This window comes from Metopolophium dirhodum, chromosome 8 (genome assembly GCF_019925205.1).
Source record: "Metopolophium dirhodum isolate CAU chromosome 8, ASM1992520v1, whole genome shotgun sequence".
Taxonomy (NCBI): Eukaryota; Metazoa; Arthropoda; class Insecta; order Hemiptera; family Aphididae; genus Metopolophium; species Metopolophium dirhodum.
The window spans coordinates 15,016-35,404 of NC_083567.1; the positions used below are offsets into that span (position 1 = coordinate 15,016).

Consider the following 20,389-nt stretch of genomic DNA (forward strand, 5'->3'; position numbering starts at 1 on the left):
AGAACAAGTCTGGCCTTTTTCCACGCAGTAGGGAATCGGCCCTGCAGGAGGCACTCGTTTGCAATGTGAAGGAAAGGTGCGGGTTGTTTGTTGATGAGAATTTTGAGAATTTCGCTCGTCACTCCGTCTGGACCAGGGGCAGTACCGCTCTTTAGTTTTTTACACGCTGATTTCAGCTCCTCTAGGTCGATCTTCCGTGCAGGGGTCGACAATGATGGGCAAAAGGTGTTCAGGTGATTAATCTGATGTGACGGAAAGAGGTGCTGGATTATAGCTGGGAGCCTTCCTGGGAGATTAAGCCCGGGGATGGGAGTCCTTACATTCATTCTTCCCATTACAATCTTGTAGGGCTTTCCCCATGGGTCCCGTTCGACGTCGTCACATAGTTGTCTCCAGGCTTGATCTTTGGCGTTTCTGATTGCTTTAACGAGGGCCAGTTTCGCGGATTTTGCAGCAAGCTCTTCATCAGTGCAGGCGGCAGCACCAAGGCGTCGGCGCTTGCGCTGGAAAACACGACGCAGATGGTTTGCGGTCTTGCGCAACGCGCTTAGGCTCGGGGACCACCAGTGTACGCTCCTCCTTTTACCTTTATTGTCTGCCAAGGGTAGGCCACAAACGGCGTAGAGCGCCGAGTTCAGATTGATAGCCATTTCATCCACGTCAGTACTGTTGCTGAAGTGTAGTAGTTGACCGGTCGAGAGAAAGGACGCCAGAGCGGGTGCGTGGAGTCTCCGAGAGTATGTCGCGTTGACTGGCTTAATGGGCGCGGACAAGAGAGTGAACTGGATGTAGCTGTGATCGCTTAAGGTCACCGTGTCTAAGACAGACCAATTAGATATTCTGGAAGCCACACGGGGGGAGGCCAGAGTGATGTCGATCACCGAGGAGCCAGACGCCCTCTGGAAAGTGGGGGTCGTGCCAGTGTTGCATATAATGAGGCCTAGGGACTGGATGAGGTCCATCAGTGCATCACCTTTCTTGTTATTGGAGCAGCTGCCCCAGGCGGAATGGTGCGCGTTGAAGTCTCCACAAATAAGAGAGTCTCCGCTGTGACTTCTAATGCTGTGCTCAAGGTTGCTGAGAAACGCAGAGTATTGGGCGAGGTTGGGGTCAGACCTGGGGGACCAATAACAAGAATAGATGCGGAGGGTACCAGCCTGGATCCACGTGAACCCTGGTTCAGTAGGGCCGACTATGTCCACTGGGAGACCACGGAGGCATGCTATAGCCGCTTTACCGTGAGCGTCGTAGTACCATGCGTCGACCTTCGTTGGGCAGGGCTCGCTGACGATGAGGAGATCGACGTTGGACTCTGCAGCCTGCTGTAACGCCAGCGCTTGAGCTGCCTTGCAGCAGTTGAGATTGATCTGTAGGAAGGTACTCATGATAACTGGTCAGGACGCACCTCGCAGCCCCGAGCGTTTGTACCAGATGGGGTGATTGATTCACTCTTGCTGTTTGTGTCCGTGGCTGACGTAGATTCGTCAGCAGGGGAGGGACAGACTGCTACAAGATGCCCGGATTCTTTGCAGCGAAAGCAGCGACGTTTCTCTGCACCTGTGCATGCACTGGCTGAGTGCCCTTTCTCTTTGCACTTGTTGCATGCTAGGGCTCTGTCGTCCAACTGTCTGATTCTGCAGACTGCCCAACCAATTTTAATTTTCCTAGCCTCCGCGAGCTTGAGACCAGCCCTAATTGGGACCCTGACAACTGCCGATCTGATTCCACTTTTGCCCTGGCGGATATTGACAGAGTTCATGCCTTGCAGTTCAGGATCAAAACTTGCTAGAGCAGCCCGGAGTTCTGGGTCTTCAACCGAGTCTTCTATCCCGACTATGAGAAGCGCAACACTTGGAGCAGGGCGTCTGATGCCAATGTTTCCACCGAGTCTAGTCCGCAGGGCCGTAGCGAGGTTGTCCGCTTGATCCTTTCCAGGGATCTCCAGGATGACGTTACCCGACTTGGCCCTTCTTGTCGTGATGTCAGACGACGAAATATTTTCTTCGACAACCACTGCCTTGACCGAGCGGATCATGTCCGCATATGATGTTGAGCCGGTGGGTTTCTCAATTATGACGGCTTGATTTTTAGGAACTCTGATGCGTTTCCGAGCGTTTGGAAGGTTGGAAACTTCAGGCTTCGGTCTCCTAGTTTTCCGAGATACCAAGGTAAAGCCGTCCTCCGGATCTGTCGGCGAGAATTCCGTGTCTTGGGTGCATTGCGACGCAGTTGCAACGTAGCCCAGTGCGTCGGTGCATTCGGTGTCGACGACTTTAGGTGGCCCAAGCCGGTTAGTGCCACTCTGGCTCTTATCATTTTTATTTACTGGCTTCTTTTTATTCGAGGTAGTGATGCTCTGCTTTTCAGTTACCCGAGCATTACCCGAGCCTTTTCTCGCGGCTGATCGGCTGCTGGCAATCTCCTGCCGGCTTTGGAGTTTGTCGATTTGCTCTTGCTGCTCGGTTACTCTGGCATCAGTCCTGGCTATTATCACCTTGACTTCGGCGATGGCACTGAGTATAGCCGAGCTTTGGACATCAGTGCTGCCCGAAGTTTGAGAACCTACGTCCTTTGATATCCTCTCAGTTTGTGCAGCCGTGTCCATCTTGCCGGCTTTGGGCGTCTGCTCGCTCTTTGGGACGCGCTGGGTCAGGGTGTTGAAGGCCTTAATAACGTTTTCGCGACTACCCTTGAGGCCCGCGATAACATTCAGCAAATCGTCAATTGCAGTTTTGACGTCCGGGCTCCTCGTCTTGATCGACCACGCCTCCAGAGCCGACGCCTTCTGGACTAACAGCTTGTAGCCACCATCCTGTGTGGCGATACACTTACGGAGATGGATTACCGCGCTTTGAAGCGTGTCTCCATCTGAACCAGCTACGCCGCTGTCTCTTCTAGCTGCGGGTGGAGTTGCAGTCTCCGACTCGGATTTTCGTCCAGAGGTAGAGTCCTGCCTCGCAGCGCTACCAACGGACACAGTGCCAGCACCAGCTGGGGAAGCCTGCCTCAGATCTTCCACATTTCTTCCCAAATCTGCGTTTTGCATTACTTTTGCGGTTTGGCTCCCGCTCATCATTTGGCCAGTTGATGAACCTGGGTTCTTTATGTTCAAATCCATATAGTTCCCACGAGTGGGCATGAAGGTTGCGTCGCCCCGTAGCAGAGCAGCGTACCACGGGGAAGGCTAGATACTGTGGGGGGCGCCAGGTGCCCCACAGGGTCCTCGTGGACACGTTCCTACTTCCGTGCCAAGAGACCCCCATGACGAGTTGGGGGTTGAAGGGTTTTCTGTCAGGGTTGTCCTTCCCTTAGGGCATTTGCTGCGAGCGAGCAGGCTGCCTCCGACCTTGCCACCCCATCCAGCTAAGGACAGGGTGACTCAGAGTTTTTAAGTAGTGGACTCCTTACACTAGGGCTTTGCTAAGTGCTAGCAGGCTACCTCCGACCTGCCACCCACAGCCATCCAAGGCCAGGGGGGGCTCTTTTGCTCCGGCCCCAACCAGTTAAGGTCAGGGCCGGGTATGGAACCGCTTAGTAGGACCTAACTAAAGGCCCGCAAGCTCCCCCACCACGACAAGGTGGGTCCCGTCGGGGGAGAACCTAACCTAACCTTTTTTTTTTTTTTTTTTTTTTTTTTTTTTTACAGGTTGAACCGAACACTGAGGGTGGTACTGACGCGAGTCATTTCACCCCTCGGTGCCCATCGTTTATTTAATAAAATACTTAATCTTAATACAATTTACATAATTATTATTTACAGGCAATAGAGGGCCTCTAACCCTCAAGGTGTGGCCTTCGGCCCACAGATAGATATCTTAACTACGGTTGGTTAATTAGTGCTTGACGGTGCCTCTCTTCAGCTTCCTTCATTGATAATACTTGGGTGGCGAAATTTCTGACCGCGGACCAGTTCTCCTTGGAGCGCAGCATCATTGGGATGATGGTTCGCGGGCTCACATCACATCCTAGGAATATGGCGAGATCGCGTCTTCGTGAAGCCCAGGCATCGCAGATGAATAGAGTGTGATTGGCGTCGTCACATGCGTCGCCACAGAACCAGCACTCAGGGGACTCTAACTTGCCAAATCGGTGCAAGTATTGAGCGAAACAGCCGTGACCAGTGAGGGCCTGGGTAAGATGAAAGTCTACGTTGCCGAATTTCCTCATCACCCAAGGCCTGATGTCGGGGATCAGCTGAAACGTCCACCTACCATTGGAGCAAGTGGCCCAGCGAGATTGCCAGTCAGAGAGCAACGTTTCTCGGATAGTGCTGGGTAGGACGCCAGACTGTCTTCCATTGAAGAGATCGCGGCGCTCGGCTGCGAGTAGGTCGATCGGAGGGGTATCAGCGAGGAGTAGGACCGCGTCTCTCGATACGGTGCAGTACGCTGAGACCACCCTCAGCGCAATCCTGCGTTGGCATTTGGCCAGTTCTTCGATACCAGTATTGGACATCCTTCCAGACCATACCGGGGCGCCGTACAATAAAATTGAGTGAACAACCCCTGCTAGGAGTCTTCGCTTTCTTGGAGTAGCAGCGCTTATGTTGGGAAGAATCCTTGACAAATTTGACGCCACCTTGCTTGCTTTGGCGGCCACGCTGGCCGCGTGCGTGGTGAAATTGAGTCGCTGGTCAATGTGGAGGCCCAAGTATTTGACGCTATTCACCGCTCTAATCTGAACACCGTCGATGGTAATTCGGAGGTCATTGTGCGTCCTTGTGTTGGTGATCACGATTGCCTCGGATTTCTGGATTGCCAAATCAAGACCCATCACTTTCATCCATCTGACGACAGTGTCAGCTCCTTCAGAGAGAAGTCGTTCCAATACACAGATGTCCTTGTCTTTGGCGATGAGAGCCACATCGTCCGCGTATGCTAGAAATTCGACCCCTGAGGGGAGAGGCTCACGCAATAGGCCATCGTACATGATGTTCCACAGGGTAGGGCCAAGGACGGAGCCCTGCGGAACACCACTGGTGACGGCTGTGACAGATTCTGTGCCATTTGCTGTCGAAGTTAGGTAGCGGTCATGGAAGTAGCTGTGCAGAATGCGTAAGATGGGAGTAGAAATGCCCTTGTCTTCGCAGGCGAACAGAATCTTCTCCCAGGAGGCTGAATTAAAGGCATTTCTAACGTCGAATGTCAGAATGCCAATCTTCTGACCCGCTGAGGTCTCCACACAGGATAAGAGTTTTTGGATAGCGGCTATGGTGGACCGGCCTTTCCGGAAACCAAATTGACAGTCCGCTAGGTCATCGCCTCGAGCCAGCTCCTCAGTTATGCGGTTTTCTACCATTTTCTCAAATAGCTTGCCTGCAGTGTCAAGAAGACACAACGGGCGATAGGACGAGGGTACGTCTAAAGGCTTGTCACCTTTCCTGAGAAGAACAAGTCTGGCCTTTTTCCACGCAGTAGGGAATCGGCCCTGCAGGAGGCACTCGTTTGCAATGTGAAGGAAAGGTGCGGGTTGTTTGTTGATGAGAATTTTGAGAATTTCGCTCGTCACTCCGTCTGGACCAGGGGCAGTACCGCTCTTTAGTTTTTTACACGCTGATTTCAGCTCCTCTAGGTCGATCTTCCGTGCAGGGGTCGACAATGATGGGCAAAAGGTGTTCAGGTGATTAATCTGATGTGACGGAAAGAGGTGCTGGATTATAGCTGGGAGCCTTCCTGGGAGATTAAGCCCGGGGATGGGAGTCCTTACATTCATTCTTCCCATTACAATCTTGTAGGGCTTTCCCCATGGGTCCCGTTCGACGTCGTCACATAGTTGTCTCCAGGCTTGATCTTTGGCGTTTCTGATTGCTTTAACGAGGGCCAGTTTCGCGGATTTTGCAGCAAGCTCTTCATCAGTGCAGGCGGCAGCACCAAGGCGTCGGCGCTTGCGCTGGAAAACACGACGCAGATGGTTTGCGGTCTTGCGCAACGCGCTTAGGCTCGGGGACCACCAGTGTACGCTCCTCCTTTTACCTTTATTGTCTGCCAAGGGTAGGCCACAAACGGCGTAGAGCGCCGAGTTCAGATTGATAGCCATTTCATCCACGTCAGTACTGTTGCTGAAGTGTAGTAGTTGACCGGTCGAGAGAAAGGACGCCAGAGCGGGTGCGTGGAGTCTCCGAGAGTATGTCGCGTTGACTGGCTTAATGGGCGCGGACAAGAGAGTGAACTGGATGTAGCTGTGATCGCTTAAGGTCACCGTGTCTAAGACAGACCAATTAGATATTCTGGAAGCCACACGGGGGGAGGCCAGAGTGATGTCGATCACCGAGGAGCCAGACGCCCTCTGGAAAGTGGGGGTCGTGCCAGTGTTGCATATAATGAGGCCTAGGGACTGGATGAGGTCCATCAGTGCATCACCTTTCTTGTTATTGGAGCAGCTGCCCCAGGCGGAATGGTGCGCGTTGAAGTCTCCACAAATAAGAGAGTCTCCGCTGTGACTTCTAATGCTGTGCTCAAGGTTGCTGAGAAACGCAGAGTATTGGGCGAGGTTGGGGTCAGACCTGGGGGACCAATAACAAGAATAGATGCGGAGGGTACCAGCCTGGATCCACGTGAACCCTGGTTCAGTAGGGCCGACTATGTCCACTGGGAGACCACGGAGGCATGCTATAGCCGCTTTACCGTGAGCGTCGTAGTACCATGCGTCGACCTTCGTTGGGCAGGGCTCGCTGACGATGAGGAGATCGACGTTGGACTCTGCAGCCTGCTGTAACGCCAGCGCTTGAGCTGCCTTGCAGCAGTTGAGATTGATCTGTAGGAAGGTACTCATGATAACTGGTCAGGACGCACCTCGCAGCCCCGAGCGTTTGTACCAGATGGGGTGATTGATTCACTCTTGCTGTTTGTGTCCGTGGCTGACGTAGATTCGTCAGCAGGGGAGGGACAGACTGCTACAAGATGCCCGGATTCTTTGCAGCGAAAGCAGCGACGTTTCTCTGCACCTGTGCATGCACTGGTTGAGTGCCCTTTCTCTTTGCACTTGTTGCATGCTAGGGCTCTGTCGTCCAACTGTCTGATTCTGCAGACTGCCCAACCAATTTTAATTTTCCTAGCCTCCGCGAGCTTGAGACCAGCCCTAATTGGGACCCTGACAACTGCCGATCTGATTCCACTTTTGCCCTGGCGGATATTGACAGAGTTCATGCCTTGCAGTTCAGGATCAAAACTTGCTAGAGCAGCCCGGAGTTCTGGGTCTTCAACCGAGTCTTCTATCCCGACTATGAGAAGCGCAACACTTGGAGCAGGGCGTCTGATGCCAATGTTTCCACCGAGTCTAGTCCGCAGGGCCGTAGCGAGGTTGTCCGCTTGATCCTTTCCAGGGATCTCCAGGATGACGTTACCCGACTTGGCCCTTCTTGTCGTGATGTCAGACGACGAAATATTTTCTTCGACAACCACTGCCTTGACCGAGCGGATCATGTCCGCATATGATGTTGAGCCGGTGGGTTTCTCAATTATGACGGCTTGATTTTTAGGAACTCTGATGCGTTTCCGAGCGTTTGGAAGGTTGGAAACTTCAGGCTTCGGTCTCCTAGTTTTCCGAGATACCAAGGTAAAGCCGTCCTCCGGATCTGTCGGCGAGAATTCCGTGTCTTGGGTGCATTGCGACGCAGTTGCAACGTAGCCCAGTGCGTCGGTGCATTCGGTGTCGACGACTTTAGGTGGCCCAAGCCGGTTAGTGCCACTCTGGCTCTTATCATTTTTATTTACTGGCTTCTTTTTATTCGAGGTAGTGATGCTCTGCTTTTCAGTTACCCGAGCATTACCCGAGCCTTTTCTCGCGGCTGATCGGCTGCTGGCAATCTCCTGCCGGCTTTGGAGTTTGTCGATTTGCTCTTGCTGCTCGGTTACTCTGGCATCAGTCCTGGCTATTATCACCTTGACTTCGGCGATGGCACTGAGTATAGCCGAGCTTTGGACATCAGTGCTGCCCGAAGTTTGAGAACCTACGTCCTTTGATATCCTCTCAGTTTGTGCAGCCGTGTCCATCTTGCCGGCTTTGGGCGTCTGCTCGCTCTTTGGGACGCGCTGGGTCAGGGTGTTGAAGGCCTTAATAACGTTTTCGCGACTACCCTTGAGGCCCGCGATAACATTCAGCAAATCGTCAATTGCAGTTTTGACGTCCGGGCTCCTCGTCTTGATCGACCACGCCTCCAGAGCCGACGCCTTCTGGACTAACAGCTTGTAGCCACCATCCTGTGTGGCGATACACTTACGGAGATGGATTACCGCGCTTTGAAGCGTGTCTCCATCTGAACCAGCTACGCCGCTGTCTCTTCTAGCTGCGGGTGGAGTTGCAGTCTCCGACTCGGATTTTCGTCCAGAGGTAGAGTCCTGCCTCGCAGCGCTACCAACGGACACAGTGCCAGCACCAGCTGGGGAAGCCTGCCTCAGATCTTCCACATTTCTTCCCAAATCTGCGTTTTGCATTACTTTTGCGGTTTGGCTCCCGCTCATCATTTGGCCAGTTGATGAACCTGGGTTCTTTATGTTCAAATCCATATAGTTCCCACGAGTGGGCATGAAGGTTGCGTCGCCCCGTAGCAGAGCAGCGTACCACGGGGAAGGCTAGATACTGTGGGGGGCGCCAGGTGCCCCACAGGGTCCTCGTGGACACGTTCCTACTTCCGTGCCAAGAGACCCCCATGACGAGTTGGGGGTTGAAGGGTTTTCTGTCAGGGTTGTCCTTCCCTTAGGGCATTTGCTGCGAGCGAGCAGGCTGCCTCCGACCTTGCCACCCCATCCAGCTAAGGACAGGGTGACTCAGAGTTTTTAAGTAGTGGACTCCTTACACTAGGGCTTTGCTAAGTGCTAGCAGGCTACCTCCGACCTGCCACCCACAGCCATCCAAGGCCAGGGGGGGCTCTTTTGCTCCGGCCCCAACCAGTTAAGGTCAGGGCCGGGTATGGAACCGCTTAGTAGGACCTAACTAAAGGCCCGCAAGCTCCCCCACCACGACAAGGTGGGTCCCGTCGGGGGAGAACCTAACCTAACCTAACCTAACCTAACCTAACCTAACCTAACCTAACCTTCATCCGTCCTTTCTTCACTACCTCGTGAACCTAACCTAACCTAACCTAACCTAACCTAACCTAACCTAACCTAACCTAACCTAACCTTTTTTTTTTTTTTTTTTTTTTTTTTTTTTTTTACCGATCAGTAGGGGCGGACTGTTTGCTTACGCGACACACTACTTGCCCCTACCGACCATCGTTTATTAACAAAATCACGGAATTTACACATTGGGTAAGCTGTGGTGGGCCAATCCCCCACTCACTAACTCTTACAAATGTACACTTAACAACAAAGGACATGCATGAGGGGCTCTATCCCCTCAATTTTGCTCATTGAGCTACAATAATGTAAAATTAACTAAATAATAGTGGATTCACGCTTCAGCTTGGATGGCTCTTTCGTCCGCTTCTTTTGTGGTTAGCACCGTCTCAATAAACTTGGAAACCGCGTCCCATCTCCGTCTTGAACTGAGCATAGTTGCAGTCATGGCCTCCGGGGTGAACATTCCATCCAGCATGACTTCCAATTCCCTCCTCTGGCGCCACCACCTGTCGCACAGGAAGACTGTGTGCTCCACGTCGTCAACTGGATGCTGGCAATACATGCATACAGAGTCATCTCTCTTCTTGAAGCGGCAGAGGTAGGCGTTGAAGCAGCCATGCCCGGTCAAGGCTTGCGTCATATGGAAACTTACTTGTCCGAAGCTTCGCTCTGTCCATTGCTGAACGTTTGGTATTAGCCTAAACGTCCAACGCCCGTTTGAAGCAGCCTCCCACTCTGACTGCCATTTAAGCATGGAGCGGGCGTTTGCGTCTGCTCTGGCCACATCCTTTAGGATACCAGTAGACTTGCTTCGCTCCATCAAAGCTCTTTCCATTGCCAGAATGTGGATGGGGATTATTCCTGCAACCACCATGGCAGCCTCATTTGAAACAGTGCAGTAGGCACTAATAACCCGCAAGGCCATTTTACGCTGCGGAGAGGCCAAGGTCTTCTTGTTCCTCTCATACAGAAGAGCACTATGCCATATGGGGGCGGCATATAAAATCTGTGAGTGCACCACTGATGTAAGTAATTTCCTTTTGACAGGCATAGGACCGCCTACGTTCGGCATTAATCTTGCCAAAGCTGAAGCCGTTTTCGTGACTTTATCACTTGTCACCTCGATGTGCTTTCTGAACCCTAGGACGCAGCTGAGCTCAATCCCTAAGTACCGGATACTATCCTTGAGCTCAATGTTGGTGCCTTTGTACTTGAAAACCGGCTTGACATAGCCTCTTTTGGTGGTCAGCATCACCGCCGCCGATTTGCTGCTGGAGATGGTCAGTTGATGTTCATCCATCCAGTCTGCCACCATATCAAGAGCGCTGTTCATGGCACTTTCCAGGAGCCACGTTGTTTTCCCGGTGGCAACGATCGCTGCATCGTCGGCAAAACATACAACTTGTACCCCTTCTGGGTACTCCATCCTTAGCAAGCTGTCATAAAAAATGTTCCACAGCAGTGGGCCTATGACGGATCCTTGGGGAACGCCCGCCGTGACCTCCCGCGTTCCAGCGTCTGTTTGCACTGATCTGCCATCGAAATAAGATCTGATGCCAGCTATGAGGTAGCCCGGAACCCTCTTCTCAATTAGTGCCGCGTCTATGTGGTCCCAAGGGGCGGAATTAAACGCGTTAGCGACATCTAGGGATGCTAAGGCGCATAGCCTCCTGTTGTACAACTGTCCTGTCCCAGCCTTTTCTACAATCTTCATCACGTGACTCACCGCCTGGGTAGTCGAGCGGCTTTTGACAAAGCCGAATTGCAGACTAGAAAGGCCATCCGGTTGAGCATACAGGTGGGATTCAATTTTGACTTTGATTAGCCTTTCGTACAGCTTGCCCACGGAATTGAGCAGACACAGTGGCCTGTACGAAGAAGGCTCTTCTAGAGGCTTGTTGCCTTTCCGGAGTAATACTAGTTTGGCTGTTTTCCAACTCTCCAGGAACTGGCCGGACCTAAGACAGGCAATAAACGTCGGGAGGAGCAGCTCAGGCCGTACCTTGACGATCACCCGCAGGACCTCGTCGGGTACGCCGTCAGGACCCGGTGCTTTGCCTCGAGGTAGGTTGAGACCCGCCTGTTTCAGGTCTTCGACGGCAAACGTGTCCGCTACGGTCACTTGACTGTCAACTGGGGTATACTGGGGTGGTGGGCAACGAGGGAAGAGCCAATTGACTATTGCGTCCAGCCTTCCCGGCAACGTCAAACCAGGGATGGATCTTCTCCCAATCAGTTTTTTTGTGACAATCCTGTACGGGAGTCCCCACGGATCATTGTCCACTTCCTTGCACAGGAGCCTCCAGCACTTTTCCTGGCTACGGCGTATCTCTAGTCTAAGAGCTTTAGACGCCTCCCTAGCAGCTCGATGTTCCACGACACACAGCTCAGGACCGAGGCGCTTGCGTATTTTTTGGTACTTACGCCTTGCTTGCAGGCTCAGTTTTCTGAGAGACGCAATTTCAGAGGACCACCAATGCACCGGTCTGCGGTTGGTTTGGCAGTTTTTCCTCCTAGGCATGCAGCTGTCGCATGCTTGCTGAAGAAAATTTTGTAGACCCTGGTCGTCGAACACAATCCCTTCAGAAGGGACGTGGTAAGCTTTGGCAAAAGCTTCCAGTTTACTCGCATCCATCCGTCTCCACGACCATCCACTGAGAGCGGAAGCCTGATGATTGGCTTTGCCTTGTACGGTGAAGAAGATACAGTTGTGGTCGCTACCGATATCAGTATCTAGGACTTCCCATACGTGCATGTTCCTTAGTACAGCTTGCGACGCAAAAGTCACATCAATGTGAGAGCAACTGCCGCCCCGTTCGAAGGTGGGGGCGTCACCCTGGTTCCTGACATACAACCCTAGAGAGCTCACCATGTCAGTTAGGGCCTCGCCCTTTGCGCAGGTGCTTGGGGAACCCCAGGAGGGGGAATGCGCATTAAAGTCACCAGCAAGTATTACCTCCTTGGGGCCTTGGCGCACGCTGTCACTGACGCGGCTCAGATACATTATGTACGACTCTGCCGAGTGTCTTCGACTAGGTGAATAGTAGCAACTATATACCCGGAGGTCAGGGATGTCGACCCACACAAATCCGTGGCCTTGGCCGTTGTTTACGACCCGTGTGTCTGGGTCAATGTAGATAGCGCATGACATGTCGCTACTGGAAAACCAGGAACCGTTATCAGGAATCCTATTTGGCTCGCTGATTATGGCAACATCCGCCTTCTTTTCGTATATTGTTTGCATGATGAGTGCTTGAGCAGCCTTAGCCCTATTGAGGTTGGCCTGAATGAATCTAGGCATCTTGTTTAACTGCGGTTTGTGTCTCCTTGTAATCGAGAGCTTCACTCTCGAGTTTTTTCCTGAACTCAGCTGCAGATGTTGGCGCAGCCTCGCAAGCTTTAGCGAAGTGGCCACTTACGCCACATCGTCTGCAGCACTTCCTGCGGTCTATCCCCTTGCAGTCCTTGGCCTCGTGATCGTATACGCAACAGTTGAAACACCTTGCCCTCCTCTTTTCAGCTAGGCGGACACGGCAGCTAACCACGCTGATCTTAATCCTCCCCCTGGTTATGATGCCGTTGGCGGGGCCCATAGGCAAAAGCACCAGAGCTGTTTGCGAGCCACCATATGTAGACCTGAGACTAACGACATTGACGGAATCCTCTGGGATACCTGCGTCACGAGAGATGGTGCCGGAGATGTCCTCTTTGCAGGACCAAGAGTCTATGTCCCGAATCTCGACAAGGGATCTTTGTTGTAGCAGCCTGACGTGGGCGGCGTCACCAGACACCCTAGCTACCTCAGACCTCACAGTGTCTACTACAGACTGATCACCGCGTACTTCGAGCAAAAGGCCTCCGCTTTTGGTCTTACGCATACTGGTGATGTTGTCGCCTACATTAATGCCGCTTTTAATTTTTTGGGCTAAAGCGGGAAACTCCTCCTGATTGTCAACGTCGATCATGATAGCTGCTGGGCGTACTCTCGCTCTTTGTTTAGTTGATTCTCCTGGTGAATCGCCTGTAGTCAAGGTGCCACCTGCTGACGTCCCGGTCTTTTGTTTCGGCCCACTTCTCTTCCTCGCGACCTCCGTCCATGCCTCCTTACCATCTCCTTTTATCGATGCCGTAAGTGCCTCGATTTTCACGCCGTAATCGTTCAACTTCGAGTTAATGGATCTGATCTCAGCTAAGACCGGCGCAGCCGCATCTGAAGTATCCTCTACTGCCACGATTGTCGGTGCGTCCTTCGATACCGCTTTCAGCCTTTCAGCCACCTGCTGCCGTAGCTTGCGAGCGTTTGCTGCTTGTTTGAAAGCAGTCACGGCATCTGCTAGTGCCGTTTGTACTGGTTTCGCCACACTCTTGGCTACCCTTATAGCCTCAAGCATGGTGTTAAGTCTCCTACCAACTCTGTCAAACGACTCTCCCTCCACCTTTTCCATATTCTCTAGCGTATCGTGGAGCTGTTTTTCCGACATGGCCGACAGCTTCTCAGTCTGGACCATCTGGGCGTTGCTGCCACTTGCTATGAGCTTGTCGGCTAGCGTCGTCCTGGCTGCGTCCGTAGTAGGGCCGGATGATGAGTCTTCCATGGCAAGGGGGAGGTCCGGCGACCCTTGCCCCCTTTGCTTCTACCACTTCTCTACTCAGCAGCGGGCGGTGAAGCAGTGCAGGGACCAAATCCGAAGGTATCGGAGCCTGCACTAGCTATGGTTGCCGTTTGCCTCACTGTCCCTATCCCAGCTCACCGTCCCTATCCCAGCTCACTGTCCCTATCCTTTTCCCTAACTCCTCCCCTTGGGGGGGTAGGGGGTTCCGGTCTTCGGGAACCTATTGGGGATCGTCCTGGTAGGACAGAGGGTTTCGGGAGGGCAAAATTTTTTTCCCGAAGCTCTAAAGTGAATCCCTACCGAGTTATTGCCAAAAAACTGTTTTTGGAGGCAAGTTTGAATTTGCCGCCAAAGTACCTATAAGGCCGTCAATTGACCACCGACACTTGGTCACACGCCGTTAGATGTTCCCCGACGTGGGCCGCGTGTCTACAAACTCCCCGACGCGAAAACAGCTGTTACTCGGAAATTCCGTTTTCCCCCGGGCGGATTTGGGCGGCCGTGTTATTGTATAGGGGGAGTAGCAAAGTTGCAATTACTCACCCGCTGAGCGTCGGAATTTGTCGGACGAGGGGTCCCTGGATAAGTCCGCTCGAGCCGCGTTCGCCGAGCCACCGCGCGCGGACGTATCGCTGGTGCTTCGGCAGCGAAGTTGGCGGCGGCGCGGGAACCTTGCCTGCTAGATTGCTCAGCCCCTGGCAGTCCGTGGGGGGCGCACGATGCACCGAGCCCTCGGGAGGGTGCGGTGGTTCTTAATCGGGCCGACTCGAAATCGACACCGGCCCGAACGCGCACTTTTTAACGTAAAGGCTGAGACTGCGTAGTACAGTAGCCGAGAACGCACGGTAGATGGAAAAACGCGATTTCTCCGCGAAAACTGGGCCGATTTGCGCGCGGTTTGAATTGGTCGACGCGGGACGACGTAACGCGTCGATTGAAACACACTGCGTAAAAAACGGGTAGGTATTTCACGAGGAAAACTGAAATTGCTCGGGAGCGACGCGGAGAGACGTCCGTACTCTGCGACAGCCACCGCTGAACTAACCTAACCTAACCTAACCTAACCTAACCTAACCTTTTTTTTTTTTTTTTTTTTTTTTTTTTTCCTGTTTGAACCGACGACGTCGCGGGAATTGCTTTCGCATTACTTCCGCGACGCCGCCATCGTTTATTGAAATTAATAATGTAACATTATATGAATTTAATAACACACCTTTTGTTTTTTGTCCCTTAGTGGGCGCACATTAAAGTTAATTTTTAACATTTTATTAAGAAATGACATTGTTGGCTTAAGGCCCGCTGGTTGCTTTGGTAGACTTCTCGACCCGGCTTTGCTGCCCGCCAGTCTTGAAGTCTCGTTCGTTGTCTTCCCGGCCCGGCTTGTTAGCCAGTCGGCCTCGGGTCTCGTGCGTTGCCGTTCTCCTTCATTTGTTTTGGAGTTCGCGTCTCACCGGTGACGGTTTGGTCAGTTTTCCTTCTGTTTCCTCCGTTCGTAGATCTTCGTGCTGCTCGGTGCGTAGACTGACCGGTCGGCGGTTTCTTGAGGCGTTCTGACTAGCGCCCTTTCTCATCAATCGCGATCGCCCGGACGGTGACGAATCGTGCTGCGGGCGTCCTACTAATGCCCCGGCGCAAACCTCCGCTGGTTAGGTCAGGGCAGTTTCGGATGATGATACTGGGGCGCTGAGTTTACTAACCCCTGGGTCCCCGTCTAACCTTCCCGGTCGTCTGTGCTTCGAGCCTTCGGCCTGTGTTGTTGTCGGTGGTTGGAGGGCGATGTTGGCCCTCCCTGGTCGCTGGTGTTGACCCGCCGGTGTTCGGTTTTATACAGTTTTCCTTCTGTTTCCTCCGTGTCTGGTATGCTGCGTGCTGCTCGGTGCGTCGACTGACCGGTCGGCGGTTTCTTGAGGCGTTCTGACTAGCGCCCTTTCTCATCAATCGCGATCGCCCGGACGGTGACGAATCGTGCTGCGGGCGTCCTACTAATGCCCCGGCGCAAACCTCCGCTGGTTAGGTCAGGGCAGTTTCGGATGATGATACTGGGGCGCTGAGTTTACTAGCCCCTGGGTCCCCGTCTAACCTTCCCGGTTGTCTTCGCATCGAGCCTTCGGTCTGTTGTCGGTGGTTGGAGGGCGATGTTGGCCCTCTCTGGTCGCTGGTGTTGACCCGCCGGTGTTCGGTTTTATACAGTTTGCCTTCAGTGCCTCCCCCGTTGGCCGGAACCGGAATTCCGTTTCCAGTCGGCACCACGTGGAGGTGGGGGTAGGACTCTGCCGACCAACCTAACCTAACCTAACCTAACCTAACCTAACCTTTTTTTTTTTTTTTTTTTTTTTTTTTTTTTTCTGTTTGCACCGACGGCGTCGCGGGGACAGCTTTCGCATTACTTCCGCGACGCCGCCATCGTTTATTGATAATCAACATTTTATACATACGTGAGGGGGGTAGACGGGACAATACCCCGACTTACCCCCCTCTTTATACATGACAACAAATTTATGTTTACAATTATTACAGGTTGTGTGTGGGTGTCTGTTATTTTCCTGAGCCGACCCGAGTCCGCCGCTCTGGATACTCGTGCTGGTTCGTTCGTCCTTTTGACGGGCCGACCGGAGTCCGCCGCCCTTGCTGTCTCGTGCTGATCTCCTCTTGTCGGGCCGACCGGAGTCCGCCGCCCTTGCAGTCTCGTTCTCCAGTTGTCCAGCGATGCCGTGATCGCCGTCCCGCCCGTGGTGTCACATGTGGGGGGATGAACAACGTGGTCGGTGACACCTCCGACGACTCGCAGTAGCGAATAGTGTGAGGGTCTGTCCAGTTGTTCATCTTGAGTCCCCAGTGTAAGTCAGCCGTTTCGCTGATCTTCTCGTTCGTCCTCCTCTTTGGTCCCCAGGATTGACTCGATCATGGCGATGAGCTCGAGCCGATTTATGTGTGCCTGCGCGAGTAGCCTGGACCTGGCTGATGCGTCATCTGGTAATGCGTCGGGTCGAGGGCCGCAGAGAATTTCCTCGACGTCTTCGGGCGCCGGTGATCTTCGCAGGATTTCTACCATGCGCGAGCGGTCGTCCTCCCATCTCGGACAAGCGAACAGCGTATGCTCGGCTGTGTCGTCGGGATCCACGCAGTAGACGCAGTAGCTGTCCTCCGCCCGGTCCCTCTTGTGGAGGTAGCTTTTGAAGCAACCGTGACCGGTTAGCGCCTGGGAAAGATGGTACGTCAAGTTTAGCGGTGGTTTGTTCAACCAGCGCGTCACATCCGGGAGCAGGCGGTGAGTCCATCGTCCGCTGGTAGTAGCGCGATCCCATCGCGATTGCCACGCGCGTAGGGAGATTTCCCTCTCCTGTTTCCTAATGGTAGGAGTGGCGGTGGCGTCATCTTGGTCGTTGAGCCGAAGACGAATTCTTCCCCTCTCGTTTGCCAGCAGGTCGGCTGGGATCATCGACGAAAGCAGCGAGGAGGCGTCCGCAGAGACGGTACGGTAGCATCTGGTGATCCGGAGAGCTATTTTTCTTTGGGCCCTCGCCATTTCGGCCCTGTTTTTCGCCGTCTTGGTGCCCCGTGAGGCCCACGTCGGGGACGCATACAGCATCTTGCTGTTAACAACGGTGGCGATCAGTGACCTTTTGCTCTGTGCAGGTCCGCCCAGGTTTGGCATCAGCCTGCCTATTGCCAGCGCTGATTCAGTGGCTCTCTGGGAGACTTGCTGGATGTGTTCCGTGAACGATAACCGCGAATCCAGTTGCACGCCGAGGTAGCGCATGGACCGCTTCACGGGTATCGCGTGTCCGTTGACGAAGAGTTCTGGATCTGTGTATTTGTGCTTCTGGGTTAGAACCACTGCTTCAGATTTTTGAGGAGCGAGTGTTAGTCCGTTTTGCCTCATCCAGATTGACACCGTTTCTAGGACTGGGTTCATCAGGGTTGTTGCTGCCTGGCCGGTCCTCGCGATCCCCAGGACACAGACGTCGTCAGCGAAGGCAACGAGTTGGACGCCTTGGGGCATTTCCAGGTCTAGAAGTGAGTCGTAGAACACGTTCCAGAGAGCCGGCCCTAAGACTGAGCCCTGGGGAACGCCACACGTCATGTCTCTCCGGAGCAAAAGTTCGCCGACGAGGATGGAGCGGTCCTTGAGGTAAGATCTGATCATCGAGATTAGTCGAGGGGGGACCAGTTTGCCCCGGAGCGCAGCGTCAATCATAGGCCACGGAGCCGAGTTGAAGGCGTTCCTTACATCAAGCGAGACGGCAACGCAAATATCCCGGTGCTGGACGGCGCCCAAGGCTGCACCGTGGGCCGTCTCGAGTAGGCGCTCAATAGCGTCTTCCGTTGACCTGCCGGACCGAAAGCCGTACTGATTTGGGGATCGGCGGCCCGTGCGGTCGAGGTGCTGGTCGAGCCTTGACAGCAGCAGCCTCTCCAGCAGCTTGCCAGCCGAGTCTAGCATGCAGAGTGGCCTATAGCTGGTTGGTTCTGCCATTGGTTTCCCAGGTCCTTTGTGCAGGAGTACTAACCTTGCCTGCTTCCATTTGGTAGGAAAGGTGGTTTTCTCCAGGCAGGTGTTGAAGGCGTCGAGAAGAACGCGAGGCTTGAGAGCTGCTATTTTGGCGAGGACTTCGTTTGGGACGCCGTCCGGTCCGGTTGCCTTGCCGGGAGGAAGTCTCTTGCAGGATAGTTGCAGTTCAGGCATGGTGAACGGCCCAGTAACTTGATCGTCGTACTCGGGATCCTCCGGAGGGAGCGGGGTGTTATGCCAGTCAGTGAGTGGGTGATTTGGGAAGAGGTGATCGGCTATTGTCGATTCTCTACCTCGCGATTCGATTCCCGGTCGATTGCGGCCTATCCGCTTTGAAACGACTCTGTAAGGAAGTCCCCAAGGGTCGGAGTCAACGGCGGCGCAGAGATCGGACCAACTCTTGGCCTGGGCGGTTCTGATAGATGTTCGGAGCTCCTTCCTCTTGGTTTTGTATGCTTCGCGGAGAAGTTGCAGCTGTTCAATGGGCTCGCGTCTTCGGGCTGCCCTGTGGTAGCATCTGCGTGACCTACTGTGCTCGACGCGTAACGCTGCTATGGTTTCGTTCCACCAGTGCACCTGCTTCCTGCCTGCGGGAGGAGGAGCTCTGGGCGGCATACAGGAGTCGCAGGCTGCAGAGAGATACGCGACCAGCTGGTCAGCCGCATCGTCGGCTGTTGTAGTAACATCGGTTTGAGGGGCTGGGAAGGCGGCCAGATGAGCGGTCAGGGCTGCCGTGTCCAGGCGTCTGTAGGACCACCCTCTGAGTCGTTCGGGAGGATCGTGCCATTCCTGAGCCCTTTGTAACCGGAATTTTACGTATCTATGGTCACTCGCCGATTCAACCTCGTCCAAGACCCTCCAGTCTGCGAGGGAGAGGGAAGATCGAGGGCGGAGGAATGTGACATCTATGATGGACTCCGCGTTCGACCTAACGTACGTGGGGACATAGCCATTGTTACCAACGAGGAGGTCCAGACTCGCAGCAAGATCTGATAGTAGATCGCCTCTCTGGTCGTTCCGTGTTGACCCCCAACTGTGGGACCAGGCGTTAAAGTCGCCTCCAATGACGAGGGTGCAGTTGGGGTCTGCGGACCGAACTGACTGCTCGAGGTCACCGAGGAAGGCCATGTAATTTTCACTGGAGTCGTTTCTGGAGGAATAGCAGCTATAAATTCTGGCGTTGCGCGTCTGGATCCAGGCAAATCCGCGGCCCGAACCTGAGGTGTCTGCAACAAATTCGGCGGCAGGCGTTAAGACGACTGCGCAAGTTCCGTCGGTGCTGACTGTCCATCGGTCGTCCCGAGCTGGACTCCAGTTCTGCTCCGATAGGAGTAGGACCTGAGCGCCGATGGAGGTGGAGGTCTGTTGAGCCAGGCTCTGGGCAGTGGCGCTCCGGTGGAGATTTATTTGTAGAAAAGTGATCATGTTCGGTTAGTGGAGTTCATCTCAGAGATGGCTTGGCGACGGGCGGCGCAAGCCCCGGAGCCAGGCTTGTGAGGTACGCGCGGAGCTTTCATGCGGTCGCACGCCACGCATAGGTCATCTCCCTCGGTGCAGATGGCCTGCGTGTGACCGTTTTGGCCGCATCGTCTACAGGCGTGCGAGAGGTCGGATCCTTTGCATTGCCGTGTGGAGTGGCCGAAGCCGTGACATTGGTAGCACCGTGCTGGTTCGGGTCTACGCGGGCGGACGCGACACTGGGTCCATCCGACGCGGATGGATGTCAGCCGTCGGCTGATGGCGACGGGAACGGTGGCGGTGGCCATTTGGCGGCTGTCTCGGGTGGCCCATAGGCCGGTGATTTTGATGTCGTCTGCGGAGGGGAGGTCTTCTTCACGTAAGGCCTTGAGGATCGCAGCCAGGACTTCTGCCTTTGTGGTGACCTCGTCTAGGTCAGTGATCTCCACTTCAGCGGTGTGGCGAAGCCTGGTGACTACAGATCCAACCATATTTTCGGCCAGCTTGTCCCGGATGACGGAGGTGGCTGCCATGGCCTTGGCACCCTTGGTAAGTTCTACCAGAAGATCTCCTTTTAGTGTCTTCCTCATAGCGGTGACGTGGGTTCCCATCGCCTCAAAGTCGATAGCCGTGTCCCTGACGGCCCTTAGCGTGTCCGCGTACGTCTTCCCTTCTCCTACTTTGACCAGCACCGCTGCGGGTCTTTGGACGGTTCTCCTGATCGGCTGGGGTCTCGGGGCGAGTGG

At 54.0% G+C, this 20,389-nt stretch overlaps 1 protein-coding gene across 1 annotated transcript; it reads right to left on the minus strand.

Annotated features, from left to right (window-relative positions):
- Positions 1–5,623: 5,623 nt before the first annotated feature.
- LOC132950577 (uncharacterized) lies at positions 5,624–6,771 on the minus strand. The gene is made up of 2 exons (XM_061022091.1): positions 5,725–6,771; positions 5,624–5,668 (listed from the first exon to the last, which is right to left on the minus strand). Exons 1-2 carry the CDS (start codon positions 6,769–6,771, stop codon positions 5,624–5,626), a joined length of 1,092 nt encoding a protein of 363 aa, XP_060878074.1.
- Positions 6,772–20,389: the final 13,618 nt, after the last annotated feature.

What these genes read in the sequence shown, in the direction of transcription:
- LOC132950577 (XM_061022091.1), bottom strand. Translation starts at nt 6,771, where the DNA reads ATGAGTACCTTCCTACAGATCAATCTCAACTGCTGCAAGGCAGCTCAA. An exon ending in GGGGAAAGCCCTACAAGATT is followed by an intron (nt 5,669 to 5,724) that starts GTAATGGGAAGA and finishes TCTCCCAGGAAG; the next exon opens with GCTCCCAGCTATAATCCAGC.